General features: G+C 40.7%; 2 protein-coding genes across 2 annotated transcripts in view; one reads left to right on the plus strand and one right to left on the minus strand.

Annotated features, from left to right (window-relative positions):
* Window positions 1-18838, plus strand: part of LOC135199337 (clusterin-associated protein 1-like) — a 76657-nt gene that overhangs the window by 41271 nt on the left and 16548 nt on the right. The gene's annotated exons all lie outside the window — the stretch shown is intronic.
* LOC135199029 (tRNA pseudouridine(38/39) synthase-like) overlaps window positions 1-18838 on the minus strand; it is a 64414-nt gene that overhangs the window by 39677 nt on the left and 5899 nt on the right. Inside the window, 2 exon segments of the mRNA XM_064226945.1 lie at window positions 11206-11687; window positions 11948-11979. Of these exon segments, the coding sequence (XP_064083015.1) occupies window positions 11206-11687; window positions 11948-11979 (514 nt within the window).

An 18838-nucleotide genomic window follows, 5' to 3' on the forward strand; every position in this document is an offset into this window, starting at 1 on the left:
TCTTTTTTTAAATTATTTATATGACCAATGGAGGTCGCCATCTGAGTCAAGATGTTGTACAAAAAGCCCACGGTTACAAGGAATTTCAGTATTTTCATCCATAAATCATGAAAAAAAAAAAAGTATTTGTAAATCCCAGAGTTCACACAAGTTTAATTTCCCCCACTAAAAGTTTAAAAACCCAGGTAGTAATTCTTACTTCCAGGTGTCTACCCAATACTCTCCTCTGGAGAAATGGCACGAACATACCAGTAAGTTGAAAAGCACAAGTGTAAGCCTTACCCATTTGTTATGAATGAGACAATTACACAAATAAAATTTCTCTAATTGGTGCCCAACCTAACACCATGCCGAGAGTCAAACCCCAATCTCAACCCATCCCTGCAATACAAGGGATGACTCTTGGTGTAGTTCCATCAGTAAAGTACCAATAAGAATTCATATTATTACATCGTAGGTTAACACACTACCAGACGATAAACAATCCCTTCAACTCCCTTAACTACTAACTTACAATTTGAACACATATATTTTGAGATCAATTTTAACATAAGTGGAAAAAGTTAAATACATCTTGGTTTGACCAGACCACTGAGCTGATTGACAGTTCTCCTAGGGCAGGCCTGAAGGATTAGATATTTTTATTTGCTGTAGGAACTAATGGTTACCTAGCAACAGGACCTACAACTTATTATGGGAACCGAACCACATTATATCGAGAAATGAATTTCTACCACCAGAAATATATTCCTCTGATTCCGCGTTATGGAGGAGTAATTTTAGTTTATATTTGACAACATCTACAAAGGTTGTGTGTGAGAGAGAGAGAGAGAGAGATTGGTGGAAGAATGAATGGGAGTGGTTAGATGGCGGTCGGAAGCATGTCTGTTGTGGCGCTCTGTAGGAAGTCAATGGAAGTCTGTTACGAGAGTTGTAAACAGTGAGGCGTCTGGTCAAGTCAGTGTTGGTTTTGGCAGCAGTTTCCTTTGGTGTGTCGTAGTTTGGGTGTTATTTGATAGATTTTGGGGTTGTGAAGTTGTTGTGCTGTGGGTCTGTCTGGTTGTGGTGAGGTTAAGGTTGGTGGTGCATTTTCGGTGTCTGTTAGTGGTGGTTGGGGCAGGTTGGGTTGGTTTTGGCGGTTGGTTGTACTGCTGTAAGTCGTGTGTTGTCGTGTTTTTCAGGCGGTTGGTGTTCATCTGCATTTAGTCGTTGGGTTATTAGTTTTGTGGGGTTGTGGGTCCCGGGTGGTTGATTTGTTTTGGTTGTCGGCGGTGGTTGTGTGTTGGCTACCCTATAGCCTATACCTATAATCCAGTGGACGACAGCACAGCCTAGTCCTAGGTATCATGAAGCCAGCGGTGAGTTAGGGGGAAACATCAGTACAGGCCAACCCTCATCACGGTAGACGGGTCTTATTCATCCGATATTTAATTGGTGAAACATGAATACAATTGCAACTCTAAGCATACCATTTAAAAGACTGAAGTTTCGTCAACATATTGTGATATATGAAAAGCCCCATACGAACTAAAATAAGCATGAGCTCTTCGTAAAATATGTTTTCAAGGCAGTTTTGAAATCCAATATGGCGGCTACGTTTTTCATGGACGGTTCTCATCAGTGACGGACACCTCTTTCCCCAGCCTTCCCAGCAAACTCATTTGAACAATGTTAGCGTATGTATGTAACGTTTATTGATCTTACTCAAGATTGCAGTTGTAATCAGCACAATAAAACAACATTTTGTTGCCTATATTAGTGAAAGTATGAAACTTGTTATCCCGGGGTTATGTTGGAACTGAATTCATTCTTACCTTGTAATCGGCGGTTTTTATCCTTACTGCCATCACAACTGAAACTCCACAGTGCTTATTTGATTGTTATTATACACATTTTGGTCTCAGTTCACTCCACATTGCACTTTAAAACCCGTTGCTGTTCCTGGTTTCTAAGCGCGCGCGCCATAAACACAATTACAAACAGCAGACGACGACAGACGACGAAACTGCAAAGTTTTATTCCCTCCCAAACTGTTTACTTTACTCGTTATTTAGTTTAAATTTACATTGTTATTTAAAAATTTTGACTTAATTCATATATATCCCTTTTTTGCAACCAAATTACCCCGAAAAATTACAGATATTTCTAACGTAGATAAAATCAAATGTTTCTAACGTTTTCGTACATCTGGCTGCCGAAAACCATAGAGGAACGAATACGGAAATAAAAGTGCATAGAGGAACGACTACGTTTTTTTTTTTTTTTTTTTTTTTGCTTTTTTGTTTTTGCTAGCACTTTTCATTGATTTCAGTCTTTATTAGTATTTTGAATTTCTTAAATAATCGTATGCCAGAAATAAATGTAACCTTTAATGTTTGCATGCTTTAATGTTTGCATGCTAAGAATGGCAAAATCATCGTTGCCACATTAGTGGAGGCTTCACACATACGCCGTTCCATTATCCTGTTAAGCGTCCGCCCCTGATGAGCTCGCTGCTAAACGTACCTCACGCTTTTTTGTAATCAGGGATCATAGCACTGATGATAGTTTTTCAAAGTTAATATTGATTTTTATGCTTGTTATTCATACTGTAATTAACTGTTGGAAATCTCTCTCTCTCTACTCTCTCTCTCTCTCTCTCTCTCTCTCTCTCTCTCTCTCTCTCTCTCTCGGAGTCCAGTCACTCGGCAAAGAAAAGTCATCTTCACTCCCGCAATTGGAGCAAAAAGAAAAGTTTTTATCATCACTGGAGATTCAGAACTAGAGCTCTCATCATCAAATAGGTTATCAATATCACACTCCTCATCTAGTATTTGATTGATCTCACCTAAAGAAATATGCTCTCTTTGGGACATTCATTGTGAAAGACGCGAAATCCAATTTGTCTCGATAAACGCCCGAAGCGTATTGAAAGAAAACCAACAGGGACAGGCAGTTTTCTAGCATAAGCGACCACCAGGAAAGAGTTGCCAGGCTGGAAATAAGTTTCCCATGTGCTGAGAGTGTTACCAAATGATGTTCCTACACTTTCTATGCGAGTAAACGTATTATTACGGGGCTGACGACTTGACAAGCACAGTTAAAGTCTTGGACGTAATATCCCGTTGAAGGCGCTACCGAGTAGATCGTGGTAAAAACGTATTATTACGTGGGTGACGCTTAACAGGTTATAAACTGTTTCCATGAATTCTAGTTGTCATAGTAATGCAATAATAATGATAAAATGCTTTAATATTTATGTATATATACTTCCAATACATAGCCTAATTTCACCAATTTCAACGTTTTGTGTGTAGTCTTATACCCAGTTTGGAGGGTCAACACATACCGAATGGCAACAGAGAGAGAGAGAGAGAGAGAGAAAGGAAGGCGGAGGAACGAAGAAGAAAAGGGATGGGGGGGGGTTGGGGAGAGGGTAGGTGGAGCTTTATACGCGTGTTCGTATCCATTTCTGCATAATGGAGTTTTTGTCTCTTGGTACAAGGACAAGTGTCGTTATTCTTTACGATTAGTGATTCACGATACCCTTATAAATTACGGCACTGGGTGTAATGCACTATAGCAAAATCTCGTTCTGTTAAGAGTGTTCGTTACAGAAATAGGTATTGCCCAAAAACCTGCTTGCACTGTCTCTGAAACCCATAGTAGACATGCTGCTTAGTTGTCAATCAAAGTTTTTATAACCAAGTATTTTTTACAAGCTAGCTATTGAATAAATTTTTATTTTTCTCAGTCAAAACATATGCCCCTCAATGCTAACTTTCCTCTTTTAACGACTTTCTGGTCATTGCAAATTCGGCCCCATAATTTCTTATGGTGCGAAAACAGACAAGAGGCCCATGGACCGAAAACGATTGCGTCACACTACGGCGATAATCCAGCAGTAAAACATCTTCATATATCCAAGAAAGTAAATAATAAAGATATATGCGCATTACGATAAACAATTACATGTATAGCTGATAACAATCTGCATGAATAACTGGTAAACTGTTCTGCAATGACAGTTGAGTATAGCAATTATTTACAATAGGTACGAAAGTCAAGATGTCGTGACGTCATAATACAGAACTTGAAAGAACGTTCTAATTCAGAAAAATAATTACTTAAATTTGAGTCAGAGTCGAGTTACTTTTTCAATAACGAATATTTTCAAATTAATCATCATAAATATGTAAAATATTGATGTTTTACTACTTATTTAAAAATTAGCCAAGAGCACGCTTCTCGTCATCTTCTACCCCAACAGCTGTTACGCCTGGCTTGTTGTTGATGAGAATCGTGTTTCGATTGTTGTGATAAAAGTGCTCCAGCGCTGTGGGTACAAGTGGTGTGCGGATTTATCACAGGAAATGGTTAGTTTATTGACACAAGCTACTCCGTAAACATCGAGATGGCGTCAATCTTCTAAATACCTCGAGTTGTAAGTAAAAATGTTGAACGCGTTTTGGTGAGATTTGCACTACGTTTGAGACCGTTTTCAGTACCCTCTGTTTAAATCTGTTTAAATCTTAAAATTTGGCCTTAATTTCTAACTTTGGGGAAAATACTTACTTCGAAAGGAGAGTAGAGGTCTTTAGCTCCGTTTCTCACCAACAAGAAGTCGCGACTGATGCCCATCTCGGGTGTCAGGACGCGTTATAATGTACTTTTTCGGAGGGTGGCTTGCATTGATGGTAGGTGGCCTGCGTGGCCTGCTGTGATGATCTACCCTAGTACCTGTGTGTTTTTTTGTTCGGTATGTAGGGATGGGTTGGGCAATTGTCCCTGGCTTGTGTTTTTTTAGTGTTAAAGTGGTAAAAGTGTGATTGAGGGTGGGTTTGATAGCCAGACAGGTTAAGTTTATGTGGGGAGGTTACTTGTTTTTGTGATCCCGCCACAGCGTTGGCCGAGCCAAGAATTGAACTTCGGACCATCAGATTGGTAGCCAAGAGCGAAAACCACTCGTCCAATGAGGAACTAACATAAGTGGAAAACTAGCACTATTCAATAAAGAATAAAATTTACAGGTCACAATGCTTGAACTAAACATGGGAACACATACATTGCTTGAGAGACCCTTCACTGGGGTAGTAACCCCGGACGAGACATGGGTTCTCCGCTTTGAACCTGGATCAACAATGGAAACATGGTTTCCTAGTTCCATATACCTCAAACAGTGGCATTTGGGTCACCAGATTTTCATTTAAGAAGTGAGAGGTACAAATTGGGGCATGAAAACGTTCAAAGAGGTTAAAAGAGGCCGACAGCTACGTGAGGAGATGACAGTGGGAATGGATGGAAAGTTAAAGGCATGAAGTCATGCATCTCAGGGCTGACAGGATTCTTAAAAACACCTGAGCACTTTGTAGCCTAAAGAATGTTGCACATACAACTAAAAGCACAACCCACTTAAAGGTCACTTATTACTGGAGAGGGGGTTAGGAACTGAGAACAATTAAATGGCACTGGGAATGCATTGACCTTGATGGAAACAGCACAATATTGGTACTCAGCCCTGTTAAATCTATCAAAGGAATCTACATCTTAGAATTACAACACCTGATAACACATACAGTGTTCAGAATCTCCAAATAAACTATGAGATAAATCAGCCATTATTTATTAGATCTAACCTACTAGTTTCTCTCTGGAGAAAAAAAAAAAAAAAAGGTACAGCAGAACAAACCAAGGTCTGAGTCATAATCCTGTCTCATGAGGGATAATACTTAAGACTCACCATCGTAAAGAACCACAGCAAATAGAAGAGTTACCAAGTTCTTGTAAGGATAATGAAACCAGTTATTTATAATTACTTATTTTCAGGTCAGGAAGAGCTATCAGCAACACTTTCTACTGCTGAAACATCTGAAGATGTCAACTTTTGAAGTATGTCGGGATCTAACCTCTGCCTTTTGACGTAATGCTCAACACGGTCTCCAAACTTTCTGCAAAGATGAAACACACAGTGTCAGCTCTGTAAGTTCCTGAAAATCCTAAAGTCTAAAATAAACACACTACACTGCTGAGAGATTACTGAAGTGCTACACATCAATGTGATGGTAGTGCTTCAATAAATTCATTTTAACAATATACTGTTCCTACAAAATACAAATAATGCACATCAGTTTTGGAGAGAGGTTGTGGGAAATCACCCATAAATACATAAAAAGTACAAATTCTGATAAAAAAAACATCACACACATAATGCCATATACCATTCTTAGCTAAAGAAAAGTTTTCCAATACATTAGTTTGTTTGTTTGTATGGTGTTTTTACATTGCATGGAACCAGTGGCTATTCAGCAACGGGACCAACGGCTTTATGTGACTTCCGAACCATGTCGAGAGTGAACTTCTATCACCAGAAATACACATCTCTAACACCTCAATGGAATGCCCGAGGATCGAACTCGCGGCCACCGAGGTGACAGGTCAAGACCATAATGATCACGCCACTGTAGAAACAGCCATTATTTTTAATGATACTGCCCTTAGAGAAGATCTCCTCAATAATAATAATAATAATTAAAACATAGTACTACTACAATAGCAAGAGTCTTGAAATGGAGAAACATCCACAGCTATGTATGGGTACAAATATCTAAAAATATATCTCCGTACATATTTATTTTTAAATATATGTACCATGCATAACAGTGGATTTGTTTCTCCAATAATTAATAATAATATATAATAATAAAAATACTGTTGAATAAAATGGCAGAATTCAGAGAATTAATCTTATATATTATCTTTTCTATTTTTCTTAGTACTCACTTCTCTGGCTCAGTGATACTTCTTGTTAATTGGCCAATTGTCATATCAGGATCGATCTCAATAATGCTGTATGTGATATTTTATTATTTAGAACAGGATTTTGCTTGTCAATACTGGCATTACCAGTAAATTGGTATACAGAATGGTAGATCTCAGGTCCAGGTCCAGGTCAAGCCATTTTATCCAACAGAATTTGTTTTAAAAGAGGGCCTTCTAAAAAAAATAATAATAATAATAATCCATGTTAAAAGCAAAAATAATGTTTTGGCAATTTTCTTACAAGATCATTTCTTTTCGCTTTTCAACCATTGGTCATGTAACCAGGAGATAAGTCACAGAAGTTGAGTTGTCAACAAGACTTCCTTCCAGAAAGTGGATGCATATGAACCATCAAGGCTCAGGGGTTACTTAGGTACTTAAATTTTTCGCTAAGATATTATGTAACACATATCAAGAGTGACGTAAATTAAGGTTGACAATTCAAGTCAAAAGATCAAACCAGAATTTATAGTAAAAATTATTCTAAAAAAATTGCCTCTTATATTCCAAACAATAACATAACTTGGCAACGCGACAAATACAACATTCAATAGCAACCCTCTGATGATATCAGGGGATACTAAGACACTGATCTTCATTATTATGCAGTTATCCCACCTTTCATAATACAATTTCTTATTTCGCTACTACACCAACATCAAATACAGCTACTTCACTCTCCTTTATTTTGTAGTACTACTCGGCACTAACTACATTACCTAAACCCTACTACTACTTACCACAAGTTGGTCTTGACAGCAATGGACGGTATACTTTAGTTCTGGCACCAGAGACGAGAGTTTCACACTGGTCTTGAGGAATACGTGGACTTGTGAATTTTCGTAGCTGGAGCAGCCATGCTTTCTGAATCCTTTGAGGTTTCAGTGCCAGAGACTCCGTTTGCAGTGACATCATTTGCTTGGTCTCTATAACGAGACTCCAAATCCCATAGCATCCTCTTAATCATTGTAGTCCTGTTTAAATGAAAACTGTTACTATTTCTCCCTAATCAACATTCAAATTTTCAAGTTTTAAGTAATCTTGGTCTGCACTGGGTAAAAGATGTAGATGTTAAGAAATACTTTGGATGAAAACACATAAATTAGCTCCTAATTTCATCATGAACTCCATAGGACTGGCATTCACTCAAGTGGCAAAATCTGAAAGACCTACAGTTTAGCCTACACTTGAGCATTCACGACATCCAAGTCGACAGTATTTTGACAATCTGTAGCCTAAACTATCCTGTACTTTATACTTGTCATTCAATTTTATAGATTAATCTGCAAAATGCATCTTCTTAAAGGTTGCCTAGGATAACACTGCCATGAGGTACCTAAGTATTCTTAGAAACTGAGGTCTTATAAGCATGAAAAGTTTTATAGGTACAGTAGTTTTATTTCTGGACTCCAAACTCTGATGTTATGCTATGAGTGTGCAATTAAGAAATTATATTTCTAAAACAATGCAGTATAGTACATACTTTTAAAACAAATCTTCTGTATTGCATTTAAAAAAATGCACTCCATTTCTAAAGTGCAATACTTATTAAAAATGAAAGGTGAGAAGAGTCCAATCAGAGCAGATGAAAAGTAAATGACAGACAACAATGCACACGAGGCCTAAAGGGATGCTACAAAGAACCTCTAGTAAAGTGCACAGTGTGTTGCTTTAACTGTAAATGGGAATCTCCTTTTTGAAAGGTAATGCTATGATGATCCCTCCCTACCTGACTGAATGCTGAGTCCATAAAGCTTGCAGCTGTGAAATAACAGACCTCAGAACTTCATAATCCCCACTGCCAGGCTACACTCAAATGTTGTTTCATACAGGTTGAGAGGGACATCGCTGGCTAAGCAATAAATACTGGGGTTTTCTGGAGAAAAATAGGATGTCATTAATACCCAGCACTAAATGAGGAAGTAAAGCTTGAGAGAACAGAGATGAGAATGCTGAGGTGGATTATGGGAATATCCCTGCTTGAGAGATTAGAAAATGACATAAGATGAAGGAAAGGCTTAGTAAAGATCACGATTGAGATGGTAAGGGCATGCGTTGAGGATGGATGACGAGGAGGGATTGAAGAGGTTTGGGAGGAACCTGTTAGAGGAAGAAGATCAAGAGGGAGACAGAGAATGAGATGGCGAGATAAAGTGAAGGAAGATATGGAGAGAAGAGGTTTGGTGGAGGATGATGCCTTTCATTGAAGGCAGTGGAGGAGAAGGCGCATCAGGCAACCGACCCCTTAATGGAGGGATAACGTTGGGAAAGAAGACTAAATGAAATATTTTACTATACCAAGTGAAGACGAATGCATCTTTTAAAGGAGGTCCACACAGAAAACTGAACTGCATTACAGGCACCTTGTTTTAGTTACTATATCATTCTATTACTGTTCCCCATAGTAGAATAATCAAATAATCAATTCCAATTACAAATTTTGTTACAGGACACCTGTAAATATTTGATAAATAGCTCCTACTTTAACATTTAGATACCTTATCATGTATATTGGAGTAACTTGAAAGCTTAAGTAATGGTATTACAATAAAAATAGTCCATTTCTTCTGGTTGTACACTGTACATATTAATGTAACTATATTTTCCTTTGCTAGAAAAATGACTAATATAAATAACTGTTCTGAGACAGTAACATTTCCATTCTGGTTTTATGAAGGTGATAACCTGGTGTTGAGCTATGGAATGGTGAAGGTTAGCTCATCAACGACCTTAGGACAAATGGCCCAGTCCTTAATCCAGGTACCCTACGGTCATAGAACTTTGCTTACTTCATCCTTGGTGTGTGTTAAGTACATAAATTGTTTACTCTTTGTTTTTCTGTTCTTTTCCTACTTTGCTTCATAGTCTTATATTAACTGCATAATATCTTACTTTATTTTTCACTTACATAGCAGCTACTACATACATATTATGATCCACATACAGAGGGAAGGCTATGGGCAAACATTTTAAGATTTGTCTTCAAATTACATTTCAACTCCCAAAATTCACTACATACAGTATTATGCATTTTATAAACATCAAGGACACAAACACATTACAAAATCAATATACCACTAATAATAGCAATGCAAAAAAGGAGACTCCAAAAGGAGTATCCTTACTAGAGTGTCAATGCTTACATTTTATTAACAAGTGCAATTTTCCATATAGGTTGCTACCAGTTGTCCGTAATTATAAAAAGCTTAGATAAAACATTTCTGTACTTTGCAATATTACTTATGTTATAAGCGAGAATAATACAGGTTCCCCTTGGAATTTTGAGACATTTATTACCCAGTAATAGAGGCAAACAGATCCACAGAATTTAGATTTGAACTTAGTCCATCTAACATGAGCTATTTCTGGTAATACTGATTTCAAATTACTCTCATAATTTCTCCTAACTAATTGATAAACTAATTTCTTATTAACAAACTTTTCATCAAATTTCTGGTTGTTTAGCCGACTGTGGTTTACCTCTCCACATCCTGATATTAGCCCTTTTGAATGTTAATCTTGATTTTGGAAGCTTTCCTAAGGGAAATGGTTAAAGGTTCTGACAGTTTCATTTGAATTTTCGATGGAATGAGGCTATCATTAATTTCACTTGTGCTATGACTTTGACAGCACAATTGTTTCAATAGTGGTATTAGAATTCACACAGCTCAGGTTGATCTTGCTTTGAAGCAAGAATTACTCCTTTTTTCATTGGCAGTTCTCAGTTTATAGTTTTCTAGGAAAGTTAACCATAATTGCATCATGGAAAATCAGCAATAATGCAGAATTTGTATTCCAAAAAATAATTCTAAGAGGGAAATAAAATGGGGTATATATATATATAATAAATAATAGATATATATATATATAATAATATATATATATTTATATATAATCTATATATATATTATAATATATATATATATATATATATGTATATATATGAGTGTGTGTGTGTGTATCTAAATAAATTGCACATTACATGTTGAAATGGCAGAGATATCCACTCCTATGTTGTAGTATTTGGGGGGAGCCAAAATACACTCAAGACTTTTGCCCTTCAGCTTATGGCTGAACATCATTGAAGAAACTAGACCCATCATAGTACTGATAGTTGGGAACAAATGATTTGCAAAACTCCAGAGCTGCACTGCTGTGTTCATCAGTAACACCAGATTAGTCCAACTCTGTGCTTTCAGCACGTATGTCTTTAAAGCCTTCACCTGTGGTGCAGAAGTTGTAAAACAAGTTTCATTTTGTTGCAAATGTAATGTATTCAGTTATTTAAAACAAAAAATTATATATCATTTATAGAGACCATTAAGATCTTTGTTAAGAAATTAGAAAAACCACAAAACTCATATAATATTGTTCAATTTGCTTATTCAAAATCAATAAAACACTTACCTTGGATACTTTTCAACATCCAACAGCTCTTGGACTATACTTGGACCTTCTTTCCTTTCTCCGACTAAAAAGAGAATTGCCATGATTGCTCGCACCTGATGCCAGAGGAATGCTTGTCCCTCAATGGTAGCGACACACATGTCATGAAACCAATCAGAGGGTTTTCCCCATCCCACTGTCTCTGGACTTGAGTTGTTGTCCAAATGTGAAGCAGAAATTGATGAAGACCTTCCACTATTATTTGGTATCTGACTGGAAGAATCATCTGTTACCATATTCTCCTCTTTTTCTGAATAATTGGCACATCTCTCCTCACAGACTTGTGAACTGACGACAGACCTTTTCACGTCATCTCTGACTTCACAAATATCAATGGCCAAAATACGGCGACAGAAATTGACGACTCCATTTCCTACGTCCATTTTGCAGAAGTTTCTGTAGTCATGAGTGCCAACCAAATGCTGTGCTGCCTCATTCATCAACTGAAAATAAAGTTTCATGATTTAAAAATTATGTTCATGGAGTGGGCCAATATTATGAGTATTAGAATCAGGAAAGCTAAAAAAAACAACCCATTACAAAGCTACATTGGACTCCAACTGCAGTGTAATTCAAGAAGACATTACTGGTTGCAATCTAAGGTCTGTACTTACCTGGATATCTAAATTACCCCTTGGGAAGAAGTATTTATACGTTCGATGACAACAATCGAATCTTGCTGAAAACCCAACTGCTACTGGGCACCAAGCAAGCATGAGTATCTCGGGGGTAGAACTGTAGAATAAAGGAAATTTCTGTGATTACAAGAATACTTTACTTCCAGTACATGTGTTAGAAGAGGCAGAACAGTAAATCAATTAACCAGTAAACACAGCAGAAGAAGGAAAGACAAAGAATGATAACTTGACTTCAGATTATAGTAATGTTAATGATAAATGTGAACAAGTAGTACGAATTCAAATGTTTTAGTTTTTCTCCTTTCAAGATTCATGAAGCATACCATAAATACAGATCAGATTATTTTCATTGTCTTCTGGGTTTTCAAAACAACACCTAACATTCTAAACCACTGTGGTTAAATACTATCTCCATTGTTAGAATTTTACTCAAAAAAAAAAATTTGAATACAATGATTTTAATATACAGCAAGACTTCAACAAGAAATAAATCCCAGACATATCTGGTCATGAAGGCCAGACTTTGTTATAAACAGTGGCGGCTCGTGGCTATCATTCCGGGGGTGCTGTTACTTAATTTCTTTTTTAGATTCCTTTCATATTAACTGCATAAACACATGCATTATATATATATATATATATATATATATATATATATATATATATATATATATATATATATATATATATATATATATATAATATTGTTATAATACAATAAAGTTTCATACATACTTACCTGGCAGATATATACATAGCTAAGACTCCGTCGTCCCCGACAGAAATTCAAATTTCGCGCCACTCGCTACCGGTAGGTCAGGTGATCTACCTGCCTGCCCTGTTTGTGGGCCGGCAGGACTAGGAACCATTCCCGTTTTCTATCATATTTTCTCTCTTCCACCTGTCTCCTGCGGGGAGGCTGGGGTGGGCCATTAATCGTATATATCTGCCAGGTAAGTATGTATGAAACTTTATTGTATTATAACAATATCATTTTCATACAATGAACTTACCTGTCAGATATATACATAGCTGATTGGCACCCTTTGGTGGAGGGTCAGAGACAGCTAATATGGAATAGACAGGTAAACAACATATGTTGTAGGTATAAAAGAAAAAACCTTAAACCGGTTTCCTACCTGATAGGTGGTAGACTTCGTGGCTGTAGCCCGGTAGTCTGCATCACCTCAAGACTTTAGCGAGATATTAGATCTATGGCTAGAGTTCTTGTGGGTCTGTCGATGGGTATATGAACCGCTTACTCGGCCAGAGCCTAAAAGGACTTTGTCAATGGGTACTGGACCACTTCTATGACAACACACCTTGTGAAGGAGCATAACCAATCCCGACCACCTGATCCTAACCACCATGTTAGTATATAGAATTGTTCTGAGTTATCCCCGAACTCATAACAAACAACCCATAACTCGAAACGAAAAACTCATTCATACAAAAATTCTCAAAAAAAATTTTAATACTCCCCTAAAAGATATCACAAGAGTTCCTTACTGAACAACAGTGACTGGCCGCCAGTGCAGCACCGAGCCCTCTTTGTCAGCAGAAATCTAGAACATATCTAGTAGAAGGTATGTACAAATTTAAGGATTGGTGTTTGCTCCCGTACCCAGTATTGTATCCGCCGATACAAAAGGTCCCAGAGAAAAACATTTCTCGTAGGTCACGCGAACGTCTTTAAGATAGTGAGATGCAAAAACTGAATTGCACCTCCAATATGTCGTGTCAATGATTTTCTTTAACGACATATTCTTCTGAAAAAGAGAGAGACGTCGCCACTGCTCTAACTTCATGGGCTTTTACTCTTAAAAGCGGAAAAGAGTCGTCAGGACAGAACTTGTGAGCATCCGTAATGACGCTCCTAATGAAGAAAGCTAATGCGTTCTTAGACATGATCTTGTGGGGTCCTTAATCGAACACCAAAGACTTTGTCTAGAGCCTCCCGTTTGTTTCTTTCTTTGTAAGAAGAACTTCAAGGCTCTTACCGGGCAAAGAGACCTCTCTGTTTCTCTCCCTACTAGACTCGATAAGCCTTTGATCTCGAATCTCTTGGGCCAGGGATTCGATGGATTTTCATTCTTCGCTAGAAACAGAGTTCTAAACGAGCAAAAGGCCGAGTCTTTGTTAAAGCCGACTTCATCTTCTAGGGCATGAAGTTCGCCAACTCTTTTGGCTGTCGCCAAAGATAGGAGAAACAAGCATTTTCTTGTTATATCCCTGAACGAAGCTACGTGGGGAGGCTCAAATCTGTCAGACGAAAGGAACTTGAGAACTACGTCCAGGTTTCAGCTGGGAGGAGTTAGTTCCTTCGATTTTGTCGTTTCAAACGATCTAATCAAGTCGTGCAGATCTTTATTCTCAGCAATGTCTAGGCCTCTGTTTTCTAAATACTGCCGAAAGCATGCTCCTGTATCCTTTGATCGTCGATACAGACAAATGAGAGACCTCTCTCAAGAACAAAGGAAATCAGCGATTTCGGTTATAGAGGTACTGGAGGAGGGACAACTCTTAGACTTACACCACCTTCTGAATACCTCCCACTTCGACTGATAGACTCGTCTAGTGGAAGCTCTGCTGGCTCTAGCGATAGCGCTTGCAGCTTCGCGAGAAAACCCCCTCGCTCTGACAAGTCTTTCGATAGTCGAAAGGCAGTCAGAGCGAGAGCGGGAGGTTTTGATGAAACCTCTCGAAGTGTGGCTGTCTGAGAAGATCCATCCTTTTTGGAAGGGATCTTGGGAAGTCTACTGTCCACTCCAGCACCTCTGCAAACCAATCTTGTGCTGGCCAAAAACGGGGCTATCAGGGTCATCCTTGTCCCGTTGGATGCTACGAACTTTCTCAACACTTGTCCCAGGATTTTGAAAGGGGGGAAAGCGTACACGTCCACAATGAGACCAGTCCAGCAGGAAGGCGTCGACCACGAGAGCTCTTGGATCTTCCACCACTGAACAAAAGACTTCCAGCCTTTTGGAAAGGAATGTGGCGAACAGATCTACGTGAGGAGTGCCCCAAAGATCCCAAAGACTCTGACACACCTCTGAATGAAGAGTCCATTCTGTGTGAAGGACCTGGCTTCTCCTGCTCAGTCTGTCCGCCCTGACGTTTCTCGTCCCCTGAACAAATCTCGTCAGGAGGGAGATGTTTCTTTGTGAGGCCAAATTAGCAGATCTCTTGCTATCTCGTAAAGCGACCCTGAGTGCGTTCCTCCTTGCTTCCGATGTAGGACAGGGCTGTAGTGTTGTCCACATTCACTTGGACCACACTGTTCGTCACAAAGGGTTCGAAGAACTTTAGCGCCAAGTGAACTGCTAGAGTTCTTTGCAATTTATGTGCCAGGACACCTGTGCTGCCTTCCAGGTGCCTGACACTTCTCTCGTCCTAGTGTTGCTCCCCAACCCTTCTCCGATGCGTCGGAATACAACACTCGGCTTGGGTTCGGAACTTCCAGAGAAATTCCCTTGTTCTCTTTTAGAGGGGACAACCACCATTGCAGGTGTGGTTTCATCTCCATTGGAAGGAGAAAACTGTCGGACGAGAAGTCCCGTCTTCCAGTTCCAAGATCTCCTTAGGAAAAACTGAAGAGGGCGAAGATGTAGTCTTCCTAGAGGAAAGAACTGTTCGAGCGAGGAAAGGGTGCCTAGCAGGCTTAACCATTCCCTCGCCGAAGTCCGTTCTTTCCCTAAGAAGAGAGAGACTTTTTCCAAGCCTCTCACGATTCTCTCTTGCGAAGGAAATACTCGAAAACCCCGAGAATCCATCTGAATCCCCAGATAGACCAAGTTCTGTCTGGGAATCAGCTGTGACTTCTCGAGGTTCACGAGTAGTCCCAACGTCTTTATCAGGTCTAGGGTCAAAGAAAGGTCCTCCAAACACTGTCTCTCTGTTCTGGCCCTGATGAGCCAATCGTCCAAATATAGAGAGATGTTGACGCCTTTGAGGTGAAGAAACCTCGCCACATTCCTCATCAGGTTTGTGAAGACCTGAGGAGCTGTGGACAGGCCGAAACACAAGGCCCTGAACTGAAAGATCCTTCCCCCCGTCATGAAACGGAGGTACTTCTTCGACGAAGGGTGAATCGGGACATGAAAATAGGCGTCCTGGAGATCCAGCGACACCATCCAATCTCCTTGACGTAACGCCGCAAGGACTGAGGCCGAAGTCTCCATAGAGAACTTCTCCTTTCGAACGAACTTGTTCAGAGCGCTGACATCTAGAACTGGTCTCCAGCCCCCTGAGGCTTTCGCAACCAGGAAAAGCCGGTTGTAAAACCCCGGAGATATTTGCTCTAGAACCAGTTCTATAGCTCTTTTGTCCCACATTTGATTCACCATCAGACGAAGAGTATCCCTCAGTACAGGGTCCTTGTATCTGGCTGACAGTTCCCACGGAATGGTCGTTAGTGGAGGACTGTCTTGGAAGGGGATAAGATATCCATTCCTGATTATGGACATGGTAGAGGCCTCTGAGTTTATGAGTGACCAGGCGGTCTGCAAAATTCGAGAAGCCTGGCCCCCACTGGTGTTTTGGAGGCTGTCTGTCTCACTTCCCTTTCTTAAAGGGACGGGAAGGAGCCTTACTCCTCTCAAGACCTCTTCTCTTAGAGGTAGCTCTGGAGAGAGGGGCCTCCTCGAAAGGGCTGAACCGTAGAAGTCGGTCCTTTCTTGTCAACTGAAACAAGTGGTCTCTTCTTCCTTGCAGATTGCAGGAGAAGATCCTGAGTCGCCTTCTCAGTCAGTGATCGAGAAATGTCCTTCACTAACTGAGAAGGAAACAGGAAGTCAGACATGGAGCGAAAACCAGGGCTGCTCTCTGTGAGGGAGAAACCGCCTTGGTTAGGAAGGAACTAAAAATACTCCTCTTCTTAAGGAGTACTGCTCCGAAAAGAGAGGAGATTTCTCCTGATCCGTCTTGTACCGCCTTGTCAATACAAGCAAGAATACTCAGAATGACTTCGGGTCTAGACCATCCGAGTCATGAGCTTTCTTAGACATCACCCCAAGGGACCAGTCTAGGAAATTAAACACTTCCAAAATATGGAAGAGTCCCTTGAGGAGATGATCCGTCTCCGAAATCGCCCAAGATACGCGAGCTCCATTCAAAGCGTGTCTCCTTGACGAGTCAACCAAGGTTGAAAAGTCCGCTTCGGCTGCCGCTGGGAGAGAAAGGCCCATGTTCTCCCCAGTTCGGTACCAGAACCTCTCTTGTGCCAGAAAGTATGGCTGGAGGCATACAGAAGGTGGTCCTGCCCAGATCCTTCTTAGACAACATCCATTTGTCTAAGGACTGAAGCGCTCTCTTCATAGAGATCGTAGGTCTCATCTTCAAGACCGCCCCACGAAGACTTAGGCACAATCGCACTCGAAAACAGTGATCGAGGCGAAGGAGGAGCGGGCAGGAGTTAAAGAATCTCCGTATTCCCGTAAAAGAAGGTCAGTCAGAACTTTATAGTTCGAGACTCCTTCTCTACCGTCACCCTCTTCTTCCGAATCTCCTTCTACACCTTGTGGAGAATCGGTCTGAAAAACGAGAGGATCTTCATCCCGTTCTCTCTCTACTGGTGACAAACTCCTACTAGGAGAGGGGCTCATAGAGTGAACCGACTCTCTCTCACGTCTAAAAGAAGTCTCGCGTCTGCTTGACTTCTCGCGCCTGAACAGCTCCTCGCGCTTGGCTGGCGCCTCGCGCTTGTCTGGTGCCTCGCGCTTGTCTTGCGCCTCGCGCTTGGCTGGCGCTTCACGCTTGGCTGGAGCGTGTAGCCTGGCTGGCATCTCGCGCCTGGCTGACGTCTCGCGCTTGTCTGGCGCCTCACGCAATGTTGACTCCTCGCGCCTGGCTGGCGCCTCGCGCTGGCTGAATCCTCGCGCTTGGCTGGCGCCTCCGCGCTTGGCTGAATCTCACGCCTAACTGGCGCCTCGCAGCTGGCTGGCGCCTCACGCCTGAGCGTATCCTGATCTAGAGCAACTCGCTCGGATAGATCCTGACGTTTGTACGACTCTTCGCGCCTGGAAGACGTCCCATGTCTGGCGGACGCTTCACGTCTGGCTGGTGAAAGAAGACGAGACTTCTTAATAGGAAGTCTAGCGTCCTTCTTGCGAGGGGGATCCCTCGAAAGAACTCCAACCAAAGAGGCAATCTGCTCTTGAACTGCAAGCAATATCCTCTTGGAAGCCACCCCAGCGTCCTCTTCAATAGAAGAAGCAGGAGAACTCGAAGGAGTGCGATCCTCCAAAATACTGCTCTAGGAGGCGTCGAAACCAGCTTAGCCTTCTTGATAGAAGAAGGAGCTTCCTCCGAGAAGCGTTCCGGGCTCGAGTCGAACGCGCGCTCTTTCCAATGCCTTTTCAGTGGCCTAGAAAGATCCGAGTCCTTCCACCCTCGTTTAGGTGAAGGAGAACGGACGACGAGAAACAATCTCGTAGGACGCTTCTATTAGAGCGGTCCTGAGCAGACTGTAACGAAACAGAACCTGCTGAAGGGACGCCTGACCGTTGGGGATTCCCCACAAATCCGTACGACTTTCGACTTTCCTACTCCTCTGGGTATGTGAGTTTGGAAGAGGTCTAGGCCTGGGAGCATCGCAGGGACGGTCAGACGCCCCCCTCCACAACACTGGGAACACTCACTTCACTTAGTAAATCACAATCACTAGCCTTACCTTGCATGGCCGCCATCTTTGTCTTCATTTTACGAAGAGTAGCCTTCAGATTGGCGATTTCAGAAGCCGAATCCGAATGCAAAGCCTGTGAGGATTCAGATAACTAGGGAGAATCATATTCATAAACAAAAGGAGAGTTAGACTCAGAAAAAGGCTCAATAGGCCTTGTACTCACACTCTTTTGTGCAGCCCGTCTAATCCTATCCCTCTCTAACTTCTTCAAGTAAGAAGTTAGAGTCTTCCATTCATTAGCATCCAACTTTTCACACTCAATACAGGTGTTAGC

The sequence above is a fragment of the Macrobrachium nipponense genome, chromosome 25 (genome assembly GCF_015104395.2).
Source record: "Macrobrachium nipponense isolate FS-2020 chromosome 25, ASM1510439v2, whole genome shotgun sequence".
Classification (NCBI taxonomy): Eukaryota; Metazoa; Arthropoda; class Malacostraca; order Decapoda; family Palaemonidae; genus Macrobrachium; species Macrobrachium nipponense.